Genomic DNA, 25412 nt, shown 5'->3' with positions numbered 1-25412 from the left:
TTTTTCTTTCGCATTATCCAAACGATAAATTCACGAACGTCATCCTAGAAATTACAAAAACTGAAAAAACCAATAAAAAAAATTAAAAAAAATGGCACAAAGGTAAAAATAGTGAAGATCAATGTCAGTTTCGAAGAGTGGCACAAAACCAGAATAAACGCCCCACTCACATGTCTCCCTCACACACACTGCTCACACCCACACACACACACACACACAGTTGCCTCCTCCCCTGCCCCAAATTTACACTATTTTTTTCTTCTCCTTTCTCTCCCCTGTAGAATAATATAGAAAAACAGAGGAAAATACCAAGAAAAAAAAACCCAAATGAAGCACCCAAGAATCTGAAGTCCTCCTCCTTCCGCTCCCCAATTCGCTTCCCGAAATGGGGTTTTGAATCAAAACCCAAATCTCAGAATTTCACGCGGATTGCTTGGTTGCTGGTTTCAATGGCGGCTTCTTCTGGGTTGATAGCAGAGGCGAACCCGGAGGTGTTTCCATGGCTCAAAACCCTACCTGTAGCTCCGGAGTACCACCCCACTTGGGCTGAGTTCCAAGATCCGATTGCCTACATTTTCAAGATCGAGAAGGAGGCTTCCCAGTACGGAATCTGTAAAATCGTGCCGCCGGTGCCGCCTTCCACGAAGAAGACCACAATTGGGAACTTGAACCGGTCTCTGGCTGCTCGGGCGGGGGTTTCGGGTTCTTCGTGCCCGAAATCTGAGCCCACATTCACTACCCGGCAGCAGCAGATCGGGTTCTGCCCTCGGAGGCCACGGCCCGTGCACCGACCCGTGTGGCAGAGCGGCGAGCAATATACTTTCCAGGAATTCGAAGTGAAAGCGAAGAGCTTTGAGAAGAGTTACTTGAGAAAATGTAGCAAGAAGGGAGGGCTTTCACCGCTGGAAATTGAAACACTTTACTGGAAGGCGACTGTGGATAAACCCTTTTCGGTGGAGTATGCCAACGACATGCCTGGTTCGGCTTTCATGCCGTTGGGTGCGAGAAAGAGTTGTAGTACTAGTAGAGATGCAGGGGACAATGTGACTCTTGGTGAGACTGCGTGGAATATGAGGGGGGTGTCGAGGTCAAAGGGGTCGTTGTTGAGGTTTATGAAGGAGGAGATTCCGGGGGTTACTTCGCCTATGGTGTATATTGCTATGTTGTTCAGCTGGTTTGCTTGGCATGTGGAGGACCATGACTTGCATAGCCTGAATTACCTGCATATGGGAGCAGGGAAGACATGGTATGGCGTGCCAAAGGACGCTGCGGTTGCATTCGAGGAGGTCGTGAGGGTACAGGGCTATGCAGGAGAGATCAATCCTCTTGGTGAGTCCAGGGCAATGTTGAATTTTTACAGGACCGAAACAGTGAACTGTAAAACTTGTTGATCCTCTGTTTCTAATTGTGTTTTGTTTTGTTTGAATTTTTTTGAAAGGTTCATTAAACTGTTTATTTGATGTTATTTGTTCGTATGAAATACTGCCAAATTTATTGGATGTTGTTAAGTGAAGTTGTCTTTGTTAGGACGTAACAGTGGGAAGCATTACTTGTTAAGATGAATGACCTTAACGCCTAAGACTTTTAGAATGGTGACAAGAGTGGATTCTTAGTGAGGGTTGGTGGTCTGATATATGCGAACTAGTGATTCGGCTTGCGAGCAAAGTGTCAGGATATTAATTAAGGATTGCTAGCAAACTAAGAGTGGTTGATTTTGAGTATTTCTTTTGAAGTTTGATGTGTAGTTTTGAGAGTCAGTGATGCTCCTTTTGCATTCCTCTTTACTAATTTGCAGTATGTGTTTCCTACTTCCTTTTCTTTGTACACTAAGAATTGCAATGTAATGGCGTCACTTGTCAATGTAGACTTCAAGAGCTTGTGCTTGAATTGATTTTTGATACTCTCTGAGCGATTAACCTTTATTAGAATATGTCTTCCATCAGTTACCTTTTCAACCCTTGGCGAGAAGACTACTGTGATGTCGCCTGAAGTATTTGTCAGTTCAGGAATTCCATGCTGCAGGTAACTCCTTGACCATTGCTTTGTCTACTGAATGTACTCTTGTTGCCTTTAAGGTCATGATGCTATTGATTATGCTTTGGTCTGATATTTGAAAGAAGCATCAACGTCAACCTGTTTGATTCACGCCAAGTTACATTACCTTTGCTCTTTGATCCAAGAATATTAAATTTTTCTTCCCTGGAAAGTTATTTATGCAACACTGCCAAGTTGTTCTTCGTAGGAGTACCCTGTAGCATTCCTAGAGTACCTCGGTGTTGTGGTGTCAATACATCCATGTATTTCTTACACCTGTAATTTCTTTTATTCAGGCTTGTGCAAAATGCCGGGGAGTTTGTTGTCACTTTCCCAAGAGCATATCACACTGGATTCAGTCATGGTGAGATAACTATATCATTGTTCTCACTTTAATTAATTGAATTAAGTAATCATTGTTCTTGTCTTTGTTTTTTATAGAAATGAAGATAACTATATCATTTGTTCGAATTTTATGTAGGATTTAATTGTGCAGAGGCAGCTAATATTGCAACTCCTGAGTGGTTGAGGGTTGCAAAAGATGCTGCTATTCGACGAGCTTCAATCAATTATCCTCCGATGGTGTCTCATTTTCAATTACTTTATGATCTTGCTTTAGCATTGTGTTCAAGGTTTGTCCGTGACCTTTATAACATCCCTTTTCAGGCACACACACACACACATTAGTTGACCAATTTATTGAGTTTGAAAACAGGGATTGCAAGATTTCAGGAAAAAAGCACGTTTAATAATATAAATTGGTTGAAAATGTGCCACAACGTTTACATAATTTATTAAATGAACTTTAGATGTGCTATAGATCCAAAAGATAAAACGGGTGGTTAAGTGTATAGATCCCTCAATTACCTAATGCTCTCCTTGCAGAATGCCTTCGCGCATTAGTTCTGAACCACGGAGTTCTCGACTGAAAGATAAGAGAAAGTGTGAAGGAGACATAGTAGTTAAAGAGCTATTTGTACAGGATGTCATTCAGAACAATGACCTGCTTAATGTTCTTGGAAAAGGGTCACCAATTGTCCTTCTACCGCAAAGTTCTTCAGACCTTTCTGTTTGTTCAAAATTACGTGTTGGTTCACAGTCAAGAGTAAACCCTGGATTTTCCCAGGGTTCACACAGTCTGAGGGAAGAAATGAAATCCTCAGGCTCCGTTTCTGATGGTCTCATGATAGACAGGCAGCAGGTTAAAGGTTTCTATTCAGTGAGAGGAAAACTTGCATCTCCAAGTGAAAGTAATACTCTTGCCTCTTTAAGTGGATCTAACAATGTACGCGGCCTGAATTCGAAGAGGTCAAACTTGAACTGTGAAAGAGAAAGTAATGTTGAAGGGGAGGGGTTGTCAGATCAGAGACTGTTTTCTTGTGTTACGTGTGGAATTTTGAGCTTTGCTTGTGTTGCTATTATTCAACCAACAGAAGAAGCAGCCAGATATCTTATGTCGGCAGATTGTAGCTTTTTCAATGATTGGGTTGTTGGATCTGGATTGGCTAGTGAGGTGTTCCCGGTTGCAACTGGAGATCCAATTACTTCAAAAAATGCTCCTTGCACAGGTTGGTTCCATTTCGATATTCTTCTCCTTCTGTTGGTCTAAAATATTCTGTTTGTTGAAAATTACGTGTTGGTTCACAGTTGAGGAAAGTCTGGCATTTCCATTGGTCTATGCAATCTCGGGGACGAAATGCCAAACTTACATTTCTTTTCTCCCATGGCTCATCTTAAGATGCATCAACTATTATACTAAAGTTGAATCAGTGTGTGCTTGTCTCGTTTTTCAGTCTTACTAAGGCCACCATATTTGTTATATAGTATCTATATCTGATTATAAGCAGTGTTGTTTGAGTTTCTGTATAGACTTTACCTGCCTATTATTCTGCCTCCTCTGGAAATGTCTTTCTGTATAATGGTTCTACTTTGCCTTAATAGAATTCTAAATGTTGAACGTTAATATGTTTATTTGTCAAAAACAGGATTGGAGGAATACAATGGCCCTGCTGGTTTATATGACGTGCTTGTTCAATCTGGTGATTGTCAAATTCAGGTGGTTGATCAAGGTAATGAAGTGGTTTCAAATACTGAAATGCCGAGAGAGACTTCAGCTCTTGGGCTGGTAGCTTTGAATTATGGAAATTCATCTGACTCGGAGGAAGATCAGGTTGAACCAGATGTTCCTGTCTGTTCTGATGAACCGAACATGACAAACTGCTCTTTGGAAAGTAGATATAGAGACCAGAGTGCTAGTCCTCCTTGGAGAAACCCTTATGCTGGTACAAGTGGGGCTCACAGTCCCTCGTCACAAGGATCTGGTTGTGAGAATGAACTTCATCTCCAAACTTTTGATCACTATGCGACAGATGGACGAAAAATAGCTAATTTCAAGGATAGCAGCCTTCAAAACTTTGACTGCTCTGCTGATTTCAAAACTAGTAATTCTGCTTCCACAGCAACAGGATTTGGTAAGGCTATCGTACCAATACAGAAAAAAAGTATGTCATTTCATCCAGGATGCGACGAAGACTCTTCTAGAATGCATGTATTCTGCCTTGAGCATGCTGTAGAGGTTGAGCAGCAGCTTCGTTCAATTGGCGGTGTCCATATATTGCTCCTTTGTCATCCAGGTGCGTTGTTGCCCTAGAAAGTTTGTATAATAATAGTTTTCTTTGCTTATTTCTTTTATTTTCTGTTTAACTCAGTTCTGTGCATTTTGACCTGTTTAGCAAATACCGTTGAACATGAGTATATACGATATGGTAGAGTTACTTTTCTAGTTTATACCGTTATCAGTTTATCAGCCACTTGTCAAAATGTTTTGTTAGGTAGTGTATCACTGATGTACTAAAGATGATACTTACTTTGTATTTATATGTGAGCCACTATGAATCCATACTATTTCCTTTGCTTGGTGGAATTTGTTTTACGCAAAAATAGAACTGCCAAGTCTGCCACGGATGGGAAACGTAGATACATGCTATTTACAGTCTTCTTTACACCAAGAAGTTCTTAAGCTTGGTTGTTTTATTTACTTGTCTTGAATATTTCAAAATTTTAAGTAGCCAACCATTTCTGGCTATGGCTACGGGTAAGCATTTATCCTCTAATCATCCCTCTGATTATCAATACAAATATTTGCAGACTACCCCAGGATAGAGGATGAAGCAAAATCTATGGCAGAAGAACTGGGAATAAGTTATCTCTGGAATGATATGGCATTCATGAATGCCGCCAAGGAAGATGAGACAAGGATTCAGTTAGCTCTGGATAGCGAGGAGGCCATTGCTGGGAACGGGGACTGGGCTGTAAAGTTGGGGATCAATCTCTTCTACAGTGCCAGCCTTAGCCGCTCTCATCTTTATAGTAAGCAGATGCCATACAATTCTGTTATATACAAAGCATTTGGCCGGAGCTCTCCCGCTAGTTCGCCCACAAGAATTGATGCCTATGGGAGGAGAGGTGGCAAGCCAAAAAAGGTAGTGGCTGGGAAATGGTGTGGTAAAGTGTGGATGTCAAACCAAGTTCATTCTTTTCTAGTAAAAAGGGATCCCGAGGAAGAAGTAGAAGTAGCAGAAGATGAAGAAGAGCGGACCTTCCGTGCTTGGGCAATGCCAGATGAGGATCATGAGGTCAAATCAGAAATCACATGCAAAACTGAGAAGACGGTTAAGAAGTATGCTAGGAAGAGGAAAATGACTGCTGATACTCGAACAACCAAGAAAGCTAGATGTTTTGATAAAGAAGATGCAGTTTCAGATTATTCAGTAGATGATAACTCTCCTCAGCAGCAAAGGAGGCTTCCTAAGAGCAAGCAAGCCAAACATACTGAGAGTGGCCGAACCAAGAAACCCAAGCATGTTGAGACAGAAGATGCAGTTTCAGATGATTCAATGCAAGATGATGATTCTCTTCAGCAAAATGGGAGGTTTCTTCACAGCGAGCAAGTCAAGTATATTGAGAGAAGTGACGTTTCAGATGATTCAATGGGAGTTGAATCTCATCAGCAGCATAAGAGAACTGCTAAAAGTAAGCAATTCAAACCTGTGGAAACAGATGTGGTTTCAGATGATTCGTTTGAGGGTAGTTCTCATCAGCCGCAGAGAGTCCTTAGAAGCAAGACAACTAAATGCACTGGGAGAGAAAATTTGATTTCAGAGGATGTTCACGGGTTCGGTTCTCATCAACAACGAAGGAGCATTTCTAGAAGCAAGCAGGCCAGAGCCAGATTCATTGAGAGAGAAGATACCGCTCTGGATGAAACACCGGAAGATAATTTTCAGCAGCATAAGAGGATTCTTCAAAACAAGCAAACCAAACCAGAGACCCGTGGGAAAATGAGACAAGAAACCCCTCGCCAAGTGAAACAAGGGACCGCTCCTCTTGTGAAACAAGGTACCCGCACTCCAAGAAATCAACAAACCCCTCAGCAAACAAAGAAGCAGACACCTAGGCTCCGAAATAATCAGTCTGAGCAGAACAGCTTTGATTTATATGCTGAAGAGGAGACAGAAGGTGGGCCTAGCACGCGCCTTAGAAAAAGAGCTCCTAAGCCCTCGAAAGTCCCTGGAACCAAACCAAAAGAGCAGCAACAGACTGCTAGGAAAAAGGCAAAGAATGCTTCAGCCGGGAAAGCTCAGGGTGGCCGAAATGAAACAAAATTGAAGGAAGAGGATGCAGAATTCGTATGTGATTTTGAAGGCTGTACCATGAGTTTTGCCTCAAGACATGATCTTTCCCTCCACAAAAGAAACATATGTCCAGTCAAGGGGTGTGGAAAGAAATTCTTCTCGCACAAGTATCTGGTACAGCATCGTCGTGTTCACACAGATGATCGCCCCCTTCGATGCCCTTGGAAGGGCTGCAAGATGACATTCAAGTGGGCATGGGCTCGCACTGAGCACATTAGGGTTCACACAGGTGCTCGTCCGTATGTATGCGCTGAGCCAGGGTGTGCACAGACCTTTCGATTTGTGTCAGATTTCAGCCGTCACAAGCGCAAGACCGGGCATTCGGTGAAGAAGAGTAAGAAGTGACTTGATAATGGAAAACAGATGCAATCATGTATCTTGACTAATGAATCTGTTGTTCCACTTTCAATTCATAAATTAGGAGAGAAGGGGAGGGCTAGGGTTTCCCCTGTAATTGCAATTCAGAGTAACCATTGATTCTGATTTCCCTTGGGCCTTCATTTGGCCCATCCATTTATCTCAACAAAGAGCAATTCCTCGGATATTAAGCACATTTTCTCTGAGGAGGATCACATGCTAATCCTGTTTTAATTGAAATTTCAGATGCTAATCTCATTCATTTGGATCTTGTTAGACTCGCCTCTTTGCAGTTACTGCCCATGAATAACATGTTCAGTATGTTAATGCCTACCTTGTTTCCGAATAATCTAACATGTTATGTTATTAGACTAGCTAGATGTAAATCATTGGCACCCTGAGCTCAAAAATCGGTGATGTTTCTGAATATTTCATGTTTTCCAATATATGTATACATGTATGAGATTGGATGTACGATAACAGGAACAGTCTCTGACGAAGACATTATTGGAGGAAAAATTCGCAACTAGACTTCATGGACTGTGGCCTCAAAGCAAGCTACAATTCCTTCAACACATAATGAATTCAATATCATATATATTCAGAACTCTTTCGATATATGCTTAAGGAGACAAGCCTAACAATTTATGTGATCGTTTCGAAATATTTAAATTCTTATCACATAAAATGTCTCATTCATATCTTTCTTTCATAGTTCTTAGAGAAGACTTGTTAATTCCACAACCAGTAATTTTGACCAATTTAAGCAAGCAAATTATCCTAAAAAATATTCAAAATAAGAAATATAATTATAAGATGGCTTATTATATTAACACCCCATAAATTGTTGAATAAACCCCACATACTTAATACATCCCGCATTTGCTTTTTCAATTAAAAATTATCTTAATACACCCCATAATACCATCACACCCCACATTCTTAATATACACTCTACATTTTCTACATGCACCCCGTATTTTCAATACATCCCACCTTTCTTAAATCTTATAAAGCTTTTAATTTGGACAAAACATACCGACTAAAATTTTTGACAAAAGATGCCGCTTGAGATTTAAAGCATATGTGGATTGTTTTCAATTCCACTATTGAAACCCGTGTCATTTGTTTTTAATATTTGATGGTAATTTTAAGTGTTTAATTCTTCATATAATCTCTGTGATTTCTGAAAGATGAATACGAACATAGAAGTTTGAATAACGCATCAAAAACAAGATTAAATAATTATCGATGTCGTCAAAATCACTAAAACAATAAAAATATGAAGTCTTACCTCATGTGAAGCTTCCGAAACATCGATTTCGTGTTTCATCCGTCAAAAATAAATTTTCTCAATCAACATGTTTGTAATTTCATTGGTTAGGGTTTTGTTCAATAATGGAGGGTCGGAGGAGTTTTGATAGTTGAAGAAGATAAATAATACGTTAAAAGTGATTTGGGGTGTATATAGAATTTTGTTTTTTTTTTAACCTAATAAGGTCAAAATTGTCATTGCATAGTAAAGTAAATAAGTTATTTAATATTAAATTTTAATGTGAGGTGCATTCAACATTTTGTGGGGTACTGATATAAAAAGCCTTATAAGATTACTCTCACTGACCTTGAGATACATACACAAATTAGTAGAGTTTTCTTTAATAACAAAATGATCGTAACATTTATCAATTTAACTCTTTAACGCTATCGATTGTTTTAAAAAAAAAAATGCATCTACGGCCAATGCTTGTTTAGTTGTACTTGTTCACACACGACTTATCGATTGTTAACCTAAATGTAAGTGCGTTCTCCATAATCATATATGAACATCAATTGATCACCCACACTCGCTCGTGATTGGCTGTGATTTTTTTATATTCATGTATTTGTAGTAAACAAACCAAAACAGATCATTTCATTTCATGTCAAATAAAGAATCTAATGTCACGCAACATGTGATATTGATTTGATATGGTAAGTTTACTCTACCGGTGAGAAGCAGCAATCAGATCTCCTGATAAAACGACATGTCAGTTCATTCATGAACAAAAATATGATAGTCGAACGATAGCTCCTCTAATTTTTTTTTTAATATTTTATTATATCATAAGCTTAATTGATATGTGGTCTTTGTGGTTATATGGTAGGAAGATAGCCCTTTTTAATAAAAAAACAAATAAATAATAAGATTAAAACCCTTGGGGAGCAATTATGATTGGTCAATAAAAATACATTTTAGTGCGATTTTTTTCTTCTTCTTTGTTTAGCCAATCTATCATGATAAGTAAAGCAGGGTAAATTTACTTTGCGTTGATTATTTAGGGTTTAGGGTTGTTGGCTTCGTATCAAGGCTAACCATGAGCAACAAGAAAGTGCGAGATAGAAGATAGAGAGAAGAGGGGAGATGTATAGCTTATGGACACGAAAATACATTTTACCCCTTTATTTTGACGGAAGTTTCACTTATAGACTAAATTGTCAAACGGTCTTTCACCACAAGGATGTAAATTTTAATTTTTTTTGTACTAGACAAGCTATGTTCCAATTATCTTTTAATTATGAGGACCATTTGTCCAATTAAATCTATAATATAAGAAAGTGTATTTGTATTTTTTTTATTAACATAATTTAAGAGCAGTTCCACCGTGGACTATTGCCTGAAGGATTGGCTCTCAAACAAGGCCAGAGAGCCCGAGTGGGGAGGTCCAATGTGTGCTGGCGATGGAGCCCGAGCAGGCCCGACATAAGTTGCTAGCCTGAGAGCATTAAGGCCACGTGATGCAAGGCTGACGTCAGCCACGATTTAAAAACATGGGTCACTGGAACCCTCGAGGGAGAACATTGGAATATTTGGTAGAAATTCATCCCGATTTCGATCTCGACTTAAAACTCCATTAAAAATTGTAATTTAATCACAAAAATGATGCTAAAATGAAAAGGAACAAGATTCTCCCACTATGAGTAACAACCATGGTTGAGATTGGTCGGGATTGGTCACGGAGCTCGCTGGATTTTGGAAAAACGAAACAGAAAGCATGCACAATGAAAAGAACGAAATTTAACCCTTCAGCGATGAACTTGTCCAGTTAAGCTTCCAATAGGCTTAATCCACCATGAACAACACTTCAATTCAAAGATTAAAGCTTATAAATCCCAATTAAACAAAATATCAAAATCTGCGGTAAACCCAAAAGTCAATTACTTGCAGTGCTCTTCTCCACAAATTTGTAGGAAAAAACGAAATCAAATTTGGGGTTGTAAGACATAAATTATAGTAGAAATTTGATTTGTGATTTCGAATTTGTAATGCTTTCTCTCTGCTTTGAGGAACAAGAAGAAAAACCTGCTGGCCTTTTGATCCAAATCAGGTGCAAAATCCGTAGCTTCCTCCTTTGAGGAAGAAAACAAGGAGAAATGGGGGAGAAAAAGATAGTGGGGAGGGAGACGGTCGGTCGGAGAAAAAAGGGAAGACAATGAGGGAGAGGGGAGTGCGAGAGTGGGAAGGAAGAAGAAAAAAAAATGGTAGAAGTTTCGAGAGACAAGAAGATTTTCGGAAAAGATAAATTAATAATATAATATTAATTTATACAAATTAAATAATATAATATTAACTATAAATAAAAAAATACTACTAATATTTTAGTGCCTATTGTCATGGCTATTCAGTTTAGGAGTGGAGATGCAAAAAGAAGTTACTGTTCATTAAGGGCAGTTACTGTTCACTAGATGAATTAAATAGTGAATAGCACGGGGAGGCCTTTGCAACGGTGGAGTTGCTCTAAAAGCAGAGAGCAATTTATGTAAAACAGATATATTGTCACCATGACGTTTTATACCAATTTATGACGATATAATACTGTGACAATCCTGGTTGATCGTACAATGTTGAGTGAAGTAAAACTTACACAAATCTTGTATCATTGACATAAGAAGTCGCTATACAAATATATCTGTACTATCTAAACTTCTCTCAAATAAAAGGTTAGTACTAGGGAGCTCAACTTTTTAAACCAAATTTTATAAAACATACAATATGGTTGTTAATGATTGAATTATCATTTAAGTGTCGATTAACGTACTTATTTCCTACTAATTAACACAACATGTAATTTACAAATCTGATCTAAAAAGTTAGTCTATCTAACATTACTCCAAATAAAAACGTCACAATCACCATTATTATACAGATCGTGCTATTCACAGATCCCACACACCCGTTAACTCTTTACTAATAATCTTTATCGATTCATTCCATTCAACGATTAAAAAATTAAAAAATTAAAAAAGTATTAAAAGTAAAAATAAGTGCATTTTATCACATTATACTACCTAAAATGATTAAGTTGCGTGTTCACAGAAAGGCAAGAAAATCCTCCAAAAGGCGGTTTTCACATCAACCCCGTTTCTATCTCTTTCCCTGTCTGTCAAGGAGAGTCAGTTCATTTCTTCTCAGAAGAGTTAGGGTTTTGAAATGTGGAGGGAGAATGGCAATCTCTGAAGCTATCTCTCTTGTTCCCCCAGATCCCGAAACCCCCAGCACCAGCCACGCTCATTCCGACCAGGGCTTTCTGCCTTCTTCTCCCGATCCCGCTCTCGCACCCTCTGGTGTCGATCATGCGGTCCTCGACGAGAAACTGGATTTGAAAGAGGAGGGGGAGGACGATGGAGAGCCTGATGAGGTGCAGAAGCTGGATTCAATAGAGAAGGTTGAGGAGGATGAAGCTGGTGAGTTGCAGAAGGTGGATTTGAAGGCAGAGGATGAAGCTGGTGAGTTGCAGAAGGTGGATTTGAAGGCGGAGGATGGAGCTGGTGAGTTGCAGAAGGTGGAATTTTATGAAGGCGTCGAAGTTCCCCTAAATCCGACGTCTGTTCCGTCACCTGCGCGGTCCGATCTCGTTCCTGAAATCTTTGATTGGATTCGGACACTCGACCCCCCCGTGCTCAATAGGATTAGGAATGGCGACCCTGCCCTCCTCCACGAGATTCAGCAATTTGACCCCGCCGTTGAGATTCGGAACTTCGAACTTTCCATCGTTGATGAGATTCGGAACTTCGACCGTGCTTTCCCTTCGGATTTGAAGGCGGAGGAGGGTGGAGAGGGAGTGGAGGAAGAAGAGAAGAGTTACGGTGCGCAAGAGGTTGAGATTGTAAATGGAGAGAAAAATGAGAGGCAGAGTGAGCAGAGCGAGCAGAGCGACGGAGGAGAAGGGTGGGGAGGAAATCAGGGGTGGGAGGAGGATGGCGGTGGGGTGGAGGAGAAGAAGGCGGTGGAAACTCAGGAAAGTAACAGAAGGTATCAGTACCCAGTGAGGCCGGAAGCTGAAGACTGTTCGTATTATCTAAAGACCGGGTCTTGCAAGTTTGGATCCAATTGCAAGTTTAATCACCCTGTTAGAAGGAAACCCAACCAGGTATAACTCTTTATTTCCATTTTTCGGTTTAAAAATCGAAACTTTTTGTTTATGTTTGCCCAGCCCCTGTTAGTTTCAGCTGAAATTCTGCAGCAAAGACAATTATGTGTTTGCATTTTTAGGGTTGTAGCTGAAATTGGATTCTTTTTCGTTTACATACATTTTCGATGATATTTTGTTTTAAAAATGGCGATGGCGAATTCTGATTGGCTTAGGCTGTATGATTAGAACATTTCTGCTATTAGTTCCCACATTCGGTTTGCTGGTGTTTTGACTTGTTCATATTGAAGGTGCCTAAGGAAAGGGTCAAGGATAAGGACGAGTCGGCAGAGAATCCAAGCCAGACGGAATGCAAGGTTATTATTGTTGTGATTCACAGAAATTTTATATTTGAAGTTATGGTTTTTAGAGCAGTTATTTGATCAACGTGTCACAAATCGTTATATTTTGTTTTAGTTCATGTATTTGGTATCCTAGTGGTCATTTTTATGATGATGGGGTTTTCTAAGTCTGCTTATCTGAAAATTCGGTTGGCATGATTTACCGAATAAAAAAGCTAAAAACTTTTATCTTGTAGCTAATACAGAATCCTGAGATTTTGAACTTTATTTGTCTATATCGTATGGGGAGGCATGCCATCTGTTTGATTAAATTATAGCAAGTTGGTAAGTAATTAGACAATCTCCACCGGATGGGTTTTCATGAAATTGTATGTTTTTTTCATGACATTCTTGTATTCCTTTATACAGTAATTCCAATTATGCTTTCGGATGTTAGTAACAATTCTTCTCTTTGTGCCTTTATCCAAATATCTGCAATGTGTACGGCAGACTAGTAACAGTTTCATGATGAGATAACACTTGAGCTTGTTGCAGTATTACTTGAGGTCGGGTGGATGTAAGTATGGGGAAAATTGCAGATACAGCCACAGCAGAGAGAAACCTTCTGTAGCTCCAGTTCTTGAGCTTAACTTTCTGGGCCTGCCAATTCGACCGGTATACACTTTATATCTAGCTTGCTAAGTTTTAAGAAATGAATATCTACTCACAATTTTTAAGATTTTATCTTTGCTTATTTTCTTGGTTTGTTGGACCTATTTATTATGTCTGTCAGTTACTGCGAATATTTATTTTTACCTGTTACAGGGTGAGAGGGAGTGTCCCTACTATATGCGAAATGGTTCCTGCAAGTATGCATCGAACTGCAGGTTTAACCACCCTGATCCTACAACTACAGGAGGATCTAATCCCCCATCTGGATATGGTAATGGTGGTCCTGCATCGTTACAAGGTGCATCACAATCAACAGTGGCACCGTGGTCTGCACCAAGGCCTTTGAATGAGGCTCCGGTTTACTCAACTTTGATGATTCCACCACCTCAAGTGGTTTCTTCTCAAAATTCAGAATGGAATGGTTATCAGGTGCTTTTATTTAACTTTGCCATATTATAGTCTCGGGTTTGAAGAACGTTGATCATTTTGATATACCAGTTTACACTTTATCAGGAATATGAGATCATGATTGTATGTTTAACTTTCTTATACTTTTCTGGCCATGCTCTTTTTATTCATTTTTAGCTTGTAAAATTAATAATTTGGTTGTGCAAATATGCCATGACTTTTGTTCTATAACCAGGACTTAATGTTCCCAATAGTTTGACAAATTGCTGTCTGCAACAGTTGCAGTAATTTATTTAGTTCATATCTCTGTGTTCACAACTCATTAATTGCCATCTATCAGTTTGTGAGGTCCCTTTTGTTAATTGGTATCCCTATTGTTTTTCGTTTTGAACTTTTAGGCTCCAGCATATGTACCAGAAAGAAGCATGCCTGCACGTCCGCCATACATGATGAACAACTCAGTGGCTGAAACCAACATCTACAAGCAATATCCACACCAGAATCAGGTTGAAGAGTTCCCAGAAAGACCTGGCCAACCCATATGCAATTATTTCTTAAGAACAGGGGATTGCAAGTTTAAATCTAATTGCAAATATCACCATCCAAAAAATCATACTGCAGTAGCCCCCCCAGTCATATTCAGTGACAAGGGCCTGCCTTTGAGACCGGTAAGTTCACCCTTCTCTGACCGTGCCTTTTATAACGAGTTCATAATTTCGGAATATGATCCTAGAAAGGTTTTCACTTTGTGATACATGAAGGTAAAACAAATGAAATACTATGTGAGGACAATTGTTCCCAGATCATAAATATTATTAACTAATTGTTCTCTTCCCTCTGTTCTAAGAGCGTCGTTTTGATCGCATATTACATGATTGCACGCCATTGATCACACAAAATTTGTTTCAAAATCCAGGATCAGAACATTTGCACACATTACAGTCGCTATGGCATTTGCAAATTTGGGCCAACTTGTAAATTTGACCACCCGTTACGTATATCATCTTCAACTACATCTGGTCCTGATCATCGACTTCCTTTCAGTGATTCGGCAACTACTAACGGGGCAGGAATGGCTGGGAGCAGAAACGGAACTGATGTTACAAGCCAGCCGCAGCCGGTGCAGTAAGTTATGCATGAAATGCTTGCCTAGAGCACAGGATTTGCATCACTCAAACATGTAATCTTTCTCTTTTGGTAATTTAATCTTAGAAATGTATCAAACCTCTTCACCGGACGACACAAACTTTATAGTTGTGAGATTTTAAGGGAAATGGAACCTGTAAATTATTTCTCATCTGTCAAATAACCGGAAAATACTTTAGTCGAGAATATCCTTTCAATTTCGTTGTGGCTGCCTATCCCGAGTATCGCAAATGGTTCGGTTGTTGATCTCGCTCTATAAAACTTGTGCCGGGATCTTCTGTTATGTATCGACGTTACGTGCATTGTCTATCTTGCATGTAACATTGGTTAAATTCGCATATACAACACCAATGTAAACGACAAACCCATATTACAAAATAACATGTTTGTAGGTCACGGCATCTGAGTGGAGCTGTGAAGGTGATGGAGAACCTAGGACAACCAAATGGAGAGTAAAGAGGGTTGACTCAACTTAGAAATAAGTTGGAAATCTCGTTTGAGAGTTTAAAACACTTTTACGACGTGTTTACTAATTCTAAATCACAACGATTGATGAGACTAATTAGGAGTCGGAATGAGAATGAATCAAAATTTAGAGTATTATCTTCGACAATAAAATTTAGAGTATTATCAAGGAGGACTGAACCTACACATAGGTTTCGATACATTATTAGTTTAAAATATCGGTACATTGTGCTTAAATTGCAACAGTGGTACAAAGTGTGTTCGGTGCATCTTGTTGAGAATGAGTCCCATATTGATGGGAGGATAGACCTTGTATGAGCTTTATAAGAGGTTGGGCTACTTCCCATGTTGCCAATTGGTTTTATAGTGGAATTTTAACTTTCTTCACATCACAGCACATCAGAAGCAATTGGCAATATGGGGAGTAGCAAAAATGAGATTATTCTCACTCATGAGCTTTTATAAGAAGTAGTTGCCAATTGTTTTTATAATGAAATCTCAACTTTCTTATAAAGCAGCAAAAATGAGTTTATTCTCATAACACAGCAAAAAACAATTGGCAATATGGGGAGTAGCAAAAATAAGATTATTCTCACTCATGAGCTTTATAAGAAGTAGCTGCCAATTGATTTTATAGTAGAATCTCAATTTTCTTATAAAGCAACAAAAATGAGCTTATTCTCACAGCACAGCAGAAACAAAATTTTTTTTTCAAAGCACAACAATACCAAACCAACCCTAAGTCTCTTTTCCTAAAGCAGCTTTGGAATTTAAAAACAATCCAAACATGCCTCTGAAAAAACAAGACTTTGATTTGGCCAGTCAAATTATATTTTGATCATATGAGATAGTTTGTTTCCTCCATTTAGTTGCTAGTTGCAAGTTCACAGCAAAACCTAGCAACCCAGTTTCAGCTACCGTCGCCGTCGCATCCGCCGCCGCCATCAGCACAAAAACTATGCTTTCAGCGTTGCGTTTCCTCCTACCGGTGTCAGTGTCAGTGCTGGTCGCAATTTATAATTACTATAAATCCAGACAGAAATTTTCTGAAGGCGTCGAAGTTCCGCTAAATCCGACGTCTGGTCCGTCTCCTGCGACGTCCGATCTCGATCATGAAATCCTTGATTGGATTCGGACACTCGACCCCGCCATGCTCAATAGGATTAGGAATCCCGACCCTGCCCTCCTCCATGAGATTCACCAATTCAACCCCGCCGTTGAGATTTGGAACTTCGATCCTTCCATCGTTGATAGGATTCGGAACTTGGACCCTGCTTTCCCTTCGGATTTTTCTGAAAGCGTAGACGTTCCTCAAAATCCCCCGTCTGTTCCGTCTCCTGAGCCGTCCGTTGTTGAAATCCTTGATTGGATTGGGACACTCGGCCCCGCCGTGCTCGATGAGATTCAGCAATTCGACCCCGCCTTCCTCGATGAGGATCGGAGCTTCGATCCTTCCATCGTTGATGGGATTCCGAAATTGAGTCTGAAGAAAAAGGAGGAAAAAGCAGAAGAGGAGGAGAAGGAGAGAGAGACAGAAAGGGAAAAGGAAAATGAGAGGGAGAGAGAGAGCGAAACTAGCGAAAGCAGCGGCGGCGGCGGTGGAGGGAATGAGAATGGTGGCGAGGTGGAGGAGGAGGTTGTTGAGGAGAGTAGCAGAAGGGATCAGTACCCATTGAGGCTTGGAGACTGTCGGTACCATCTGAGGACTGGCAATTGTAAGTTCGGATCGAATTGCAAGTATAATCACCCTCGGAGAAGGAAAAACAAGCAGGTATATCTCTCTTGTTCCGCATTTTGCATCTGCACAGGGACGAATAAAGCTATTTTTTTCACAAATGCTGAAAATAATAATTACAACAGGCCTAATTTTATTATTTTATTGCCTAATTTTGTTTTTAATTGTTGTATTGACAATTTAACACGTATATTCTTTTTAAAGCAGGTTCTCCTCTAAAATCCTTGTCGGCGATAGTGAATTCAATCCATTCAAATGAATAATAATTAATTACAATAAATAATAATTAATCGAGTGAATTTTTATCTCGTAAAACAATTGTCTAGGTAATTGATAATTAAAAATTAATAAAAATAAAAATATGTTATTATTAATCTTATTTTTTATTTTTTATTTTTTATTTTTTATTTTCCTCTTTCTTCTTTCTTGTTCTTCGTTCTTCCTGGAAACTCTCCCCAGGCTCCCCACCACTTCCCGATCCCTCCCAAGGAGCAGTCCTCCGATCCATTTCTTCTTCTTCTTTTTTCCTGGAATTTCCACAATTTTCCACTCGAAGGCTGGGATTTGGGGATGTGAGGCGAGCAGCACGATTTGGATGCTGGGTTCTCCACGGCGACGGCGAAGGCGAAGGCTGGGTTCGCCAAACCTTCTCCAGGTTTCCCGATGGTCGTCGCAGGGGAGGGAGAAATCCGTCGGAAGGGGGCGGGAATCCGTCGGGAGAAAATAAAAAATTGATGCTGACGTCAAGTAGGCCGGGTATTGGGTCAGCCGATTTCTGCTGGGCAGCTTGCTGGCCTCCCCCGGAGCCCAGCGGATTTTTTGGGATGGACCGGGTTTTTGGGGAGGGAGGGGAAAAAATGGGCTGTTGCGCAGCTAAGAGAGGGAGGGCTGGAGTTACTCTTAGCATCTGCGTATGTATGTTTATGTACGTTTATGCTTGAAAGATTGAGACTTTTCGTGTTTTCGTGGCTTCATCTTTCATTGTTTCAGCTGAGAACATTTCTTCTATTGCTTCCCACTTTCGATTTGTTAGTGTTTTGACTTGTTCATATTGAAGGTGCCTAAGGAAAGCGTCAAGGATAAGGACGAGTCGGCACAGAATCCAAGCCAGACGGAATGCAAGGTTATTATTGTTGTGATTCACAGAAATTTTATATTTGACGTTCTGGTTTTTAGTGCAGTTATTTGATCAACGTCTCACAAATCGTTATATTTTGTTTTAGTTCATGTATTTGGTATCCTAGCGGTCATTTTTATGATGGTGGGGTTTTCGGAGTCCGCTTATCTGAAAATTAGTTTGGCATGCATAACCGAAACAAAAAGCTAAAAACTTTTATCTTGTAGCTAGTGCAGAATCCTGGATTTGGAACTTTATTTGTTTATATTGTATGGGGAGGCATTTCATCTGTTTGATTAAATTATAGCAAGTTGGTAAGTAGTTAGACAATCTCCGCCGGATGGGTTTTCATGAAATTGTATGCTTTTTTCATGACATTCTTGTATTCCTTTATACAGTAATTCCAATTATGCTTTCGGATGTCAGTAACAATTCTTCTCTTTGTGCCTTGTATCCAAATATCTGCAGTGTGTACGGCAGACTAGTAACAGTTTCATGATGTTATAACACTTGAGTTTGTTGCAGTATTACTTGAGGTCGGGTGGATGTAAGTATGGGGAAAAATGCAAATACAGCCACAGCAAGGTGAAGCTTGAGCTTAACTTTCTGGGCCTGCCAATTCGACCGGTATGCACTTTATATCTAACTTGCTAAGTTTTGAGAAATGAATATCTATTCACGATTTTTAAGATTTTATCTTTTGCTTATTTTCTTGGTTTGTTGGACCTTTTTATTATGTTTCTGTCAGTTACTGCGAATATTTATTTTTACTTGTTACAGGGTAAGAGGGAGTGTCGGTACTATATTCGAAATGGCTCCTGCAAGTATGCATCGAACTGCAGGTTTAACCACCCTGATCCTACAGATACAGGAGAATCTGATCCCTCATCTGGATATGGTAATGGTGGTCCTGCATTTTTACAAGGTGCATCACAATCAACAGTGGCACCATGGTCTGCACCAAGGCCATTGAATGAGGATCCGGTTTACTCGACACTGATGATTCCACCACCTCAAGTAGTTTCTTCTCAAAATTCAGAATGGAATGGTTATCAGGTTCTTTTATTTAACTTTCCCATCTCAGAGTCTCGGGTTTGAATAACTGTGATCACTTTGATATACCAGTTAATACTTTATCAGGGATAAGAGATCACGATCACTTTGTATGTTTAACTTTCTTATACTTTTCAGCCACGCTCTTTTTATTCATTTCTGGGTCATAAATCAATAATTTGCTCGTCCACATTTGCTATGAATTTTTATCTATAACCAGGACTTAAAGTTCCCAATAGTTTGACAAATTGCTGTCCGCAACAGTTATAGTAATTTTTTTAGTTCATATCTCTGCATTCACAACTCGTCAATTCGCATCCTTATCAGTTTATGAGGTCTCTATTGTTAAATGGCATCCCTATTGTGTTTCGTTGTGAACTTTTAGGCTTCAGCATATGCACCAGAAAGAAGCATGCCTGCGCATCCACCATACATGATGAACAACTCCGTGGCGGAAACCAACGTCTACAAGCAACATCCACACCAGAATCAAGTTGAAGAGTTCCTAGAAAGACCTGGCCAACCCTTATGCAGTTATTTCGTAAGAAAGGGGTATTGCAAGTTTAAATCTAATTGCAAATATGACCATCCAAAAACTCAATGCAGTAGGCCCCCCAATCGCACTCAGTGACAAGGGCCTGCCCTTGAAACCGGTAAGTTCACCCTACTCTGACTATGCCTTTTATAACGAGTTCATAATTTCGGAATATGATCCTAGAAAGGTTTCACTTTGTGATACATGAAGGTAAAACAAATGAAATACTATGTGAGGACAATTGTTCCCGCTCTATGAGAGCCTCAGTTTGATCACATATTACATGGTTGCACGCCATTGATCACACAAAATTTGTTTCAAAATCCAGGATCAGAACATTTGCACACATTACAGTCGCTATGGCATTTGCAAATTTGGGCCAGCTTGTAAATTTGACCACCCGTTACATATATCATCTTCAACCACATCTGGTCCTGATCATCAACTTCCTTTCAGTGATTCGGCAACTACTAACGGGGCAGGAATGGCTGGGAGCAGAAACTGAACTGGTGTTACAAGTCAGCGGCAGCCCGTGCAGTAAGTTATGCATGAAATGCTTGCCTAGAGCACAGGATTTGCATCACTCAAACATGTGTAATCTCTCTTTTGGTAATTCAATCTTAAAAATGTATCAAACCTGTTCACCGGACGACACAAACTTTATAGTTGTGAGATTTTAAGGGAAATGGAACCTGTAAATTATTTCTCATCTGTCAAATAACCGGAAAATACTTTAGTCGAGAATATCCTTTCAATTTCGTTGTGGCTGCCTATCCCGAGTATCGCAAATGGTTCGGTTGTTGATCTCGCTCTATAAAACTTGTGCCGGGATCTTCTGTTATGTATCGAACTTACGGCGACGTTACGTGCATTGTCTATCTTGCATGTAACATTGGTTAAATTCGCATATACAACACCAATGTAAAAGACAAACCCATATTACAAAATAGCATGTTTGTAGGTCACGGCATCTGAGTGGAGCTGTGAAGGTGATGGACAACCTAGGACAAGCAAACCTAGGTCATACGAGTGAACCTAGGACAACCTTTGACCCCAAAAAAAAAAAAAAAAAAACTAGGACAACCAAAATGGGGAGTAAAGAGAGTTGACTCAGCCTGAAATAACTGGGAAATTTCGTTTAAGAGTTAAAAATATTTTTACAACGCGTTTACTAATCTGAAATTGAAACGACCGATCAAACTAATCAGGAGACGAACGAGAAGGAATCAAAATTTTGAGTATTATTATAAAGGACTTAACCTACACATAAATGTTACATGTCAATGCATTATTGTTTTAAGTATCGTCACATTGTAGCAATATTTTCTTAACCAACGACTGCTAATACATCCATGTAAGTCGTTCTGTAATTATGAGACTTGCATATGGGGCATAAACAAAGTGTGTGAGAATTTTTTATTTTTGTTTTTGAAATAGAAAGAGAGAGGAAGAGAATGATAGAGAATGTAGTAGTACATATAATTGAGGCATTGAAAAAAAAGTAAATTTTGGTTGTATGAAATTACATTTATGCCTCATATTTTTTATTCATGTTCTGTTTTAATTAGAAAGATAAATAGTAATTTCATAGGATTTTAATTAATGCTTTATTAATTAATTGAGATTCGCCACTTTTCCTAAAGCAGCTTCTAGACAAAGCAGATTTTGATTTAGGCAGTCAGAGTATACTTCGATCATTCGATCATATGAGAGAATTTGTTTAATCCCTAATTGTAGTTGCTAGTTGCAAGTTCACAGCAAAACCTGGCAACTCAGTTTCAGCTACCGTCGCCGCCGCATCCGCCGCCGCCATCAGGACAAAAACTATGTTCACAGCGGCGCGTATTGCCCTACCGGTGACAGTGTCAGTGCTGGTCGTAATTTATAAGTACTTCAGATCCGGACAGAGATCGGAATTTTCTGAAGGCGCCGAAGTTCCCCTAAATCCGACGTCTGTTCCGTCACCTGCGCCGTCCGATCTCGAGCGTGAAATCCTTGATTGGATTCGGACACTCGACCCCGCCGTGCTCAATAGGATTAGGAATCGCGACCCTGCCCTCCTCCATGAGATTCAGCAATTCGACCCCTCCGTTGAGATTCGCAACTTCGATCCTTCCATCGTTGATGAGATTCGGAACTTGGACCCTGCTTTCCCTGCGGGATTTTCTGAAAGCGTAGACGTTCCTCAAAAACCCCCGTCTGTTCCGTCACCTGAGCCGTCCGTTGTTGAAATCCTTGATTGGATTGGGACACTCGGCCCCTCCGTGCTCGATGAGATTCAGCAATTCGACCCCGCCTTCCTCGATGAGGATCGGAGCTTCGATCCTTCCATTGTTGATGGGATTCGGAAATTGAGTTTGAAGGAAAAGGAGGAAAAAGAAGAAGAGAAGGAGAGAGAGACTGAAAAGGAAAAGGAAAATGAGAAGGAGAGAGAGAGCGAAAAGAGCGAAAGCGGCAGCAGCAGTGGAGGAGGGAATGAGAATGGTGGTGAGGTGGATGAGGAGGTTGTTGAGGAGAGTAGCAGAAGGGATCAGTATCCATTGAGGCTTGGAGACTGTTGGCACTATCTGAGGACTGGCAATTGTAAGTTCGGATCGAATTGCAAGTATAATCACCCTCAGATAACGAAAAACAAGCAGGTATATCTCCCTTGCTCCGCATTTATTTGTTAAAGATGATGTTTTTCTTTCACGTGCATCTTTGTGGTGAAATGTATCTGAAACAAATCGGGCCTTGGGGCCTGTGTATTTGAGACATTAATGCATCTGGCCTCGTATGATTGCAGGAAATAATTGTGTCGTTGGTGCTCACTTTGTGTTTCTTTGTGTTTTGAACTTTATCATATTGATTTGAAGGTGTCCAAGGACAAGGCAAAGCTGAGGGAAGAGTTGGAAGAGAAGCAAGACCAGACCGAAAGCAAGGTTATTATCTATCCGAAGTTCTGGTTTTTACTGCAACTGGTTGGTTTTCATGTTTTACATCATTAAGTTTTGTTTTACTTCGCATATTTGATTTCAAGTACTATGTTGTGTTTTGACGATGGGGTTTCTCGATATGGTTATCTGAAAGCTAGTAGGTTAGAATGCACTAGTGAATATACAAACTTAAACCTTTTTCATCTTGTAGCTAACTATAGAATGATGAGGGTCATTAACGTGATCAACTTAGAGTCAATGTGTTTCGACAATTGTATGCTGTTACATTACAATTACATTTTCCTTTTTATACAGGATTACAATTATGTTTTTAAATGTCAATGACATTTCTTTCCCTTTGTACCCTCGTTCAAATCTGTGCAACATACATGGTGGCCTAGTAACAGTTTCACAATCTTAATATAACACTTGAGCTTGTTGCAGTATTACATCAGCCCAGGACGACGTATAGAGATACCTTCTGTAGCTCCAGCTCTGGAACTTAACTTTTCGGGCCTGCCAATTCGTCCGGTATAAACTCTAGATTTGATCTGTAAAAATTTGAGGAATGAATATCTATCTATTCATGATGTTTAAGATTTAAGATTTTATCTTTGCTTATTTTCTTATTCTGTTGGACCAATTTAATGTGTCCATATGTTTGCTGAATAATTGTTTTAATGTATTACAGGGGGAGAAAGATTGTTCCTACTATATGCGAACTCTGACCTGCAAGTACGAAACAAACTGCAAGTTTAACCACCCTGATCCTACAGCTGCCGGAGAATCTCGCCCGCAATCTGCGTATGGTAATGGTAGGCCTGCATCATTACAAGGTCTGCCAAATTCTCAAGGGATTAATTCTGAAACTACAGAATGGAATGGTTATCAGGTACTTTAGCCATCACTCCCTTATTAAAGTCTTGGGTTTAAAATTTAAATAACTCTCATCACTTTTTGATATGCGAATTACTGTCTCTTTTGGGATAATAGTCGGATCTTTTTGTGTTTTGACGACTTTTCTTTTCTTTCTCATGCCTTTTAATTCATGTTCGGCTCATAAAAATAATAATATGGTCCTACATTAAGGAATTAATGTGATATTCTATTATTATTTGTAAAGAAGTTAAATTCTTGAAATTTTGAATATTGATAACAAATTGTTGTCTGCATCAGTTGTGGTAATATGCTTATGTTTTCACATCGGTACATCTAGACTACTTATTTGGGTTCCATATTAGTTTGTGGGTATAAGTAAGAATAACCCCCTTTTTTTTGTAGAATTTATAGAATTACTGCTGTTCTCGTTTGCATTTTCAAAAACATGCTTTTCTCTCTAATTTTGTATTGGCCAAAACATGTTTAGGCTCCAGCATATCTACCACATAGAAGCATGCCTTCACCTCCACCTGTACCATATGTTATGAACAACTCGGTGACTGAAACCAACTACTACGGACAATATGCACAGCAGACGCTAGCTGAAGAATTACCAGAACGACCTGGGCAACCTGTTTGCTTCTATTTCGCTCAAACAGGGGATTGTGCTAATAAATCTAATTGCCAATATCACCATCCAAAAAATCAGACTGCAGCGACCCCCTCATGTGCACTTAGTGACAGGGGCCTCCCTTTAAGACCAGTAAGTTCACTCTTCTTCGAACTGTTCTTTTTATGCAGAATTCGTAACTATGGATTATGATCTCAAAAAGGTTTTTCACTTTGTGATACAAGTAGCACAGAAAGTAGGTTGGTTTTTAAGTTCTAAGTTATTCTCTTTTGGGCCAACGAGTTCACCGTTTGCCAATGTGCATATTTCACCCTTGACAGCATTAATAACTAACCACTACTTGTTATTCAAACATTTTTTTTTGATTAAGTGATGGAATAATTTTGGAATTGAAATCTTTTTGCAAGTTTTAGTGTACCTTGGATAATTAGCAATGTACCACGAAAATGTATATTACCGAGACTCATTTGACCTTGCGAAAGATAATTTGTAATGAAAGTTATGGATGTCTCTTTCAACATAGAAGGATTCTTAACTAACAGTTCCTCTCTTGCCTCTCCTATATGAAATACTCGGTTTGATCAGTTATTGTGCTTTGTTATTGCATGCCATCAATTGCATAAACTTTCATCCTAAATTTGTTTCCAATCCAGGGTCAGAAGATTTGCACAGAGTACAGCCACTTTGGCGTTTGCGGTTCTGGGCCAACCTGTAGATTTGACCATCCGTCATTATCAGTTTCCTTTCTGTGACTCGGAAACTGCAAATGGGGTACGATCATCTGGAAGTTGAAGTGGAACTGATGCTACAATTCCGCAACAGCCTGAGTAATTTGTTTTGCACGAAATGCCAACTAGAGCAGTGGATTCTTGTCGCCAAGGACATGAAATCGCTTTGTTATTGAGTCTTAGAAATGTATCAAACCTTCTCCCCTAGCTGCCACCGGCTTTTCAGATGCTAGAACTTAATGGAAGCCGGAAATGTAAATGTTTCGTGTTTGATGTAATTTTACTGGAAAATAAAAGTTGAATTCAGTGAGTATC

The 25412-nt window shown here is 39.5% G+C and overlaps 3 protein-coding genes and 1 pseudogene across 4 annotated transcripts; all 4 read left to right on the top strand.

The window, feature by feature from the left end:
- The first annotated feature begins 219 nt into the window (after positions 1–219).
- LOC137713717 (lysine-specific demethylase REF6-like) lies at positions 220–7281 on the top strand. Its single transcript, XM_068453059.1, has 7 exons — positions 220–1329; positions 1944–2022; positions 2331–2398; positions 2516–2666; positions 2920–3602; positions 4020–4667; positions 5182–7281. Exons 1-7 carry the CDS (start codon positions 450–452, stop codon positions 7071–7073), a joined length of 4401 nt encoding a protein of 1466 aa, XP_068309160.1. The 5' UTR covers positions 220–449; the 3' UTR covers positions 7074–7281.
- A 4156-nt stretch (positions 7282–11437) lies between these two features.
- LOC137713797 (zinc finger CCCH domain-containing protein 67-like) lies at positions 11438–15239 on the top strand. Of its 2 annotated transcripts, none has more exons than XM_068453154.1 (6): positions 11438–12493; positions 12784–12849; positions 13369–13488; positions 13639–13914; positions 14292–14561; positions 14938–15239. In XM_068453154.1, exons 1-6 carry the CDS (start codon positions 11567–11569, stop codon positions 14938–14940), a joined length of 1662 nt encoding a protein of 553 aa, XP_068309255.1. In that variant the 5' UTR covers positions 11438–11566; the 3' UTR covers positions 14941–15239. The 2 variants fall into 2 exon arrangements, with proteins under 2 accessions (XP_068309255.1, XP_068309253.1); XM_068453152.1 differs by having other exon boundaries at positions 14810–15239.
- An 867-nt stretch (positions 15240–16106) lies between these two features.
- On the top strand, positions 16107–20651 carry LOC137713798 (zinc finger CCCH domain-containing protein 67-like; annotated as a pseudogene).
- A 932-nt stretch (positions 20652–21583) lies between these two features.
- LOC137713799 (zinc finger CCCH domain-containing protein 43-like) lies at positions 21584–25412 on the top strand. Its single transcript, XM_068453155.1, has 6 exons — positions 21584–22583; positions 22800–22865; positions 23304–23390; positions 23551–23751; positions 24226–24501; positions 25023–25412. Exons 1-6 carry the CDS (start codon positions 21771–21773, stop codon positions 25119–25121), a joined length of 1542 nt encoding a protein of 513 aa, XP_068309256.1. The 5' UTR covers positions 21584–21770; the 3' UTR covers positions 25122–25412.

This window comes from Pyrus communis, chromosome 13 (genome assembly GCF_963583255.1).
Source record: "Pyrus communis chromosome 13, drPyrComm1.1, whole genome shotgun sequence".
In the NCBI taxonomy this organism is placed as follows: Eukaryota; Viridiplantae; Streptophyta; class Magnoliopsida; order Rosales; family Rosaceae; genus Pyrus; species Pyrus communis.
This window is presented reverse-complemented; position numbering and strand designations above follow the sequence as displayed.

What these genes read in the sequence shown, in the direction of transcription:
- LOC137713717 (XM_068453059.1), top strand. Translation starts at nt 450, where the DNA reads ATGGCGGCTTCTTCTGGGTTGATAGCAGAGGCGAACCCGGAGGTGTTT. An exon ending in AGGAGAGATCAATCCTCTTG is followed by an intron (nt 1,330 to 1,943) that starts GTGAGTCCAGGG and finishes GTCTTCCATCAG; the next exon opens with TTACCTTTTCAACCCTTGGC. An exon ending in AAAAAATGCTCCTTGCACAG is followed by an intron (nt 3,603 to 4,019) that starts GTTGGTTCCATT and finishes TGTCAAAAACAG; the next exon opens with GATTGGAGGAATACAATGGC.
- LOC137713797 (XM_068453152.1), top strand. Translation starts at nt 11,567, where the DNA reads ATGGCAATCTCTGAAGCTATCTCTCTTGTTCCCCCAGATCCCGAAACC. An exon ending in CAAGCCAGACGGAATGCAAG is followed by an intron (nt 12,850 to 13,368) that starts GTTATTATTGTT and finishes AGCTTGTTGCAG; the next exon opens with TATTACTTGAGGTCGGGTGG. An exon ending in AGGGCCTGCCTTTGAGACCG is followed by an intron (nt 14,562 to 14,809) that starts GTAAGTTCACCC and finishes TTCAAAATCCAG; the next exon opens with GATCAGAACATTTGCACACA.
- LOC137713799 (XM_068453155.1), top strand. Translation starts at nt 21,771, where the DNA reads ATGTTCACAGCGGCGCGTATTGCCCTACCGGTGACAGTGTCAGTGCTG. An exon ending in AAGACCAGACCGAAAGCAAG is followed by an intron (nt 22,866 to 23,303) that starts GTTATTATCTAT and finishes AGCTTGTTGCAG; the next exon opens with TATTACATCAGCCCAGGACG. An exon ending in CAGAATGGAATGGTTATCAG is followed by an intron (nt 23,752 to 24,225) that starts GTACTTTAGCCA and finishes AAACATGTTTAG; the next exon opens with GCTCCAGCATATCTACCACA.